Genomic DNA, 3,531 nt, shown 5'->3' with positions numbered 1-3,531 from the left:
GCAAGCTCCAATGGAATACTTACTCTGAGACAACAAAACAGTTTGGTCTGGAAATTCAACAGAATGTGCATTGATCCTTGTAGTGGTGGTCAAGATTTGGTCCTGTAATTGTCTGTCCCAAAATGGTTGTTTTCCAAACACGTGGCAAACGTTACAATGAATACGGTATTCTCGCGCGACGTCTATTGTGAAATTGTGCTTTTTCCTGGCCTACCAGCAAGAGTCTAGGCCCCTTGGCAATTGATTTGGTCAATATTTGCGGATTGTTGGCCGTCCGTCCGCAAATGAGAGCAAGCCGCGGGGCTTACGGAGGCGGGAGATTGTTGAGGGAAACTGTAAACTTGATGCCGTGGGTTTCTTTGGCATTATCCGCCCATTCCTTAAACTCCTTTCCGGCATTGGAATCTCCACTGGCACCCATTAACCAGGGCTCAACAATGAAAGTGAGCAATGCCAATGGACATCTGTGGTGCAATCAACCAAGCACACGAGGGGTGTGGACAATGGCAAGGAAGGAACTAATGGTACATGAGTGTGGGGGTTGCGTCCAAGCTGGAATGGCGTCTCTCGTTTGGTTTTTTTTTAGAACAGCATTTCGTAAAAGATCACGCAAATCAACCAAACAACCACCCGACTGCAAATTTCGAGCCTTTTTATCTGTGACAAAGCACTCGCGTGGCAAATACCAGTAGGTCCTAGGACCTTGTAGTGGCAGCTCCATTCTGGCTTAGGTCGTATTGAGCAGGTTGATAATTGGTGCGGAGTAAGTCGTCCTTGTCCCGGACAATGCCTTCAAGATCCTGAATTTGGCGGCGGAGCGACTATAGAGGGTCTTGCCTGGGGAGGGGGGCAGAGGAATGAATCCAGTGAAATCGACAATTAAATTTTGGCCTTGCAAACAGGCACGCAGCCAAAGGAAACAGTTCCACTACCGTGCGGCTACGACAATTCCTGTAGAGTTCGTTTTCCTCTAGAAGTTGTGTAGATGGGGACTGGTCGTCTCTTTGGAGAACTTCCACGTACGGGGTCCCGAGGGTTTCCTACTGCATCTTATTGGATCCGCGTGATGCTACGGTACTCGCAGGGATTGCTAGAAAGCCGTATTGGGCGGCATCTGTGCTTAATGAAGGTGACGTCTTTGCAGTCATACCAGGATGTATGGCAGCGGTAGCTCTAGTTGCGGTAGTGGGAGAAAGACTCCATATGGTCAGTGCTGGTCTGACATGGATTTAGGATGAATTTGTTAGGTGGAAAAGTAAACTTATCGATGATCCAAGAGAATTCCTTAAACAAGAGACAAACCATGTTGAAGATCCCAGAGCCATTACTTATTAAAAAGACAAACTATGTTGAAGATCCCGGTGCATTTACCTACGCAAAAGACAAACGAAGTTGAAGATCCCAGTGCAATTATTTACGCAAAGGACATGGCATGTTGAAGATCCCGGTGCAATTACTTAGAAATAGTTTTTGCATGAATTTTATTCAGCCAGGTATACCCTTGCTTCTCCGGGATCTTCCTGCCCTTAGGGGTAAACCCCAAGCCTTGCGCACAAACCTTCTCTTGACAGCTCCCCTGGCTTAAATGCTCTCTCACATTCTCTGTTGTGGAGCGCAAGCAGATCATTGCAGCAGGCTGCATTGGTGACAAAGAGATGTTTCCATTTATTGATTGTGGGTTCACTGATCAGAGTTTTCATCATCACAGCAACCGTACCCGCAACTGCCGCTGCTGTGGTCATGTGGAAGTAGCCATTATTCACGGCAAAAAAGGCTGCCACAAATACCAGGATTCTGGGCAAGTTCAGGATAGCCATGCCTCCAGGGACTGGGAATGACACAAAACCCCAGCAATCCGAAGGGGGTTCAAGAAAGTGATCTGCGTAACTGCAAATGGACCATCCTGGTGTGTACTTATTTCCCTTACATTTCACCAAGGATAGACAACATCCCCTCCCTCCATACGTTGTATCTTTGTGATAAATTAGCTGTCCGTTCACAGTAGCTCCAATCCTGGACCCTACCGGACTGGTCTCCTTAGACTCTGCTGGACGGATCTCCTGCCAGCCAAACAAAGCGTGCGACGTTCCATGATTATTTGAAGCGAGCACTTTTTTTACTCCCCCTGCAGTCGGAACCCCCCCCAGCGCAACTATGATAGGATCCTGGGACATGACACCATTACATACAACGTTGCAGTCAGAGCTACTGTCGCCATCAAAAGCACAGCACAGGCCGCTCACCTCACCCCAAGTAGGGTGAGGGCTAGTCCTGTAGAAAGGACACTTTCATCCAAGCTTCCCGCAACAGATGTTAGGTCTATTGTAGCCCTTGTCATGAATGCCCGCTTTCTGCGCAACATGGGCAGGGCCCATGCTGATACCTCAAGGCCCGTGCCGCTCCTTTCCGCAAGGAGCTGTAGGATGAAACTTACGTCTGATACCAACTTGCCAATCTTTTGTGCACATAAGTTGAATCTTCTATTTTTAAAACCCGCGTATGATTGTATGAACAAGATTGTGGTGGCCAGCTCAGACAGGAATAGTAACAAGTTCCTCTTTGAACCGTCCGTTGAAAAGTGCAAACCCACTGCTAGCAATAACAATAGAACACAAAAAAGAAGCCGTCTTACCTCATTGTACCACAGCTCAACGGGAAGGTCATTTGTGGCGTCACTTAGCGACGTCCCGAGTTTAAGGAAATCCGTATTGTGCTCCAAGAACAGGTGTTGCGACTCTTCCCTCGAACCCGAGCTATAAAACCCCAGCAACGAGAGAACATTGTTGACCCCAATTGTGGGCACGGCATCTTCTAAATGAATCAACATATACATCACGCCGGATCGGCTTGTAATTGAAGTGGTGGAAGTGCCGTCCTGCTCCGCTACGATGATGCAATAGTGCTCATCATCAATTTGGTGCTTCACAATTTTTCGATCAGTGCCGCCCTCGCTTCCGTCAGCGTTGAGGATGGGGCGACTAACTCTCACCCCGACGCCTTTAGGCACTGCGAAAGCTAGCGTTGTACCCTTTGGTATAAAGAGAGTTGTTTCTATCAATCTCCCAATCTCCTTATTTGTACCATCGTAATTGTTGACCACACGCGCCCCTTTCACATTCGTCAGCTCAGTATATAGCTTAGGTGCTTGGCCCTTCGACATGACGGAATAGATCAGCGTCGGGTTTGACATACTCTTGTCTCTGCAATATCCAATAAGAAAGAATTGAACAGCCAGAGACAGGCGAAGTTCACAGTCTCGTTGGTTTAAAGTGTGGTGCGTTCAAAAGTTGTTGCTTTTACCTTATTTCTACACAAACATAAAGGTAGATGCCCGCAATTCGAAGCCCTCGATAAATTTTGTTGAATTTCTTGCAAGATAAATTCTATCTGCTTTGATTCGGATTTTACCAGGTTGTCTGCGTTACGGTAAAATGGATGCGCAAAGTGAAGTGAGAAAGTCTTCCCAGGTATATATATGTACATGAGGTCTTAGATCACCAAATCAAAGGTGTCATTCCTGCTTAGAGGAAA

The 3,531-nt window shown here is 47.1% G+C and overlaps 1 protein-coding gene across 1 annotated transcript; it reads right to left on the bottom strand.

Annotated features, from left to right (window-relative positions):
- Positions 1–1,526: 1,526 nt before the first annotated feature.
- Positions 1,527–3,190, bottom strand: PHATRDRAFT_38708 (predicted protein; the record flags this gene model as incomplete). The annotated part of the gene is made up of 3 exons (XM_002182558.1): positions 1,527–2,271; positions 2,435–2,592; positions 2,633–3,190. The coding sequence occupies 3 exons, from the start codon at positions 3,188–3,190 to the stop codon at positions 1,527–1,529; spliced, it is 1,461 nt and encodes a 486-aa protein (XP_002182594.1).
- Between the last annotated feature and the right edge of the window lie 341 nt (positions 3,191–3,531).

This window comes from Phaeodactylum tricornutum, chromosome 16, assembly GCF_000150955.2.
Source record: "Phaeodactylum tricornutum CCAP 1055/1 chromosome 16, whole genome shotgun sequence".
NCBI classification, from domain to species: domain Eukaryota; phylum Bacillariophyta; class Bacillariophyceae; order Surirellales; family Neidiaceae; genus Phaeodactylum; species Phaeodactylum tricornutum.
The sequence above is the reverse complement of the archived record's forward strand: the minus strand, read 5'-3'. Positions and strand labels throughout refer to the sequence as shown.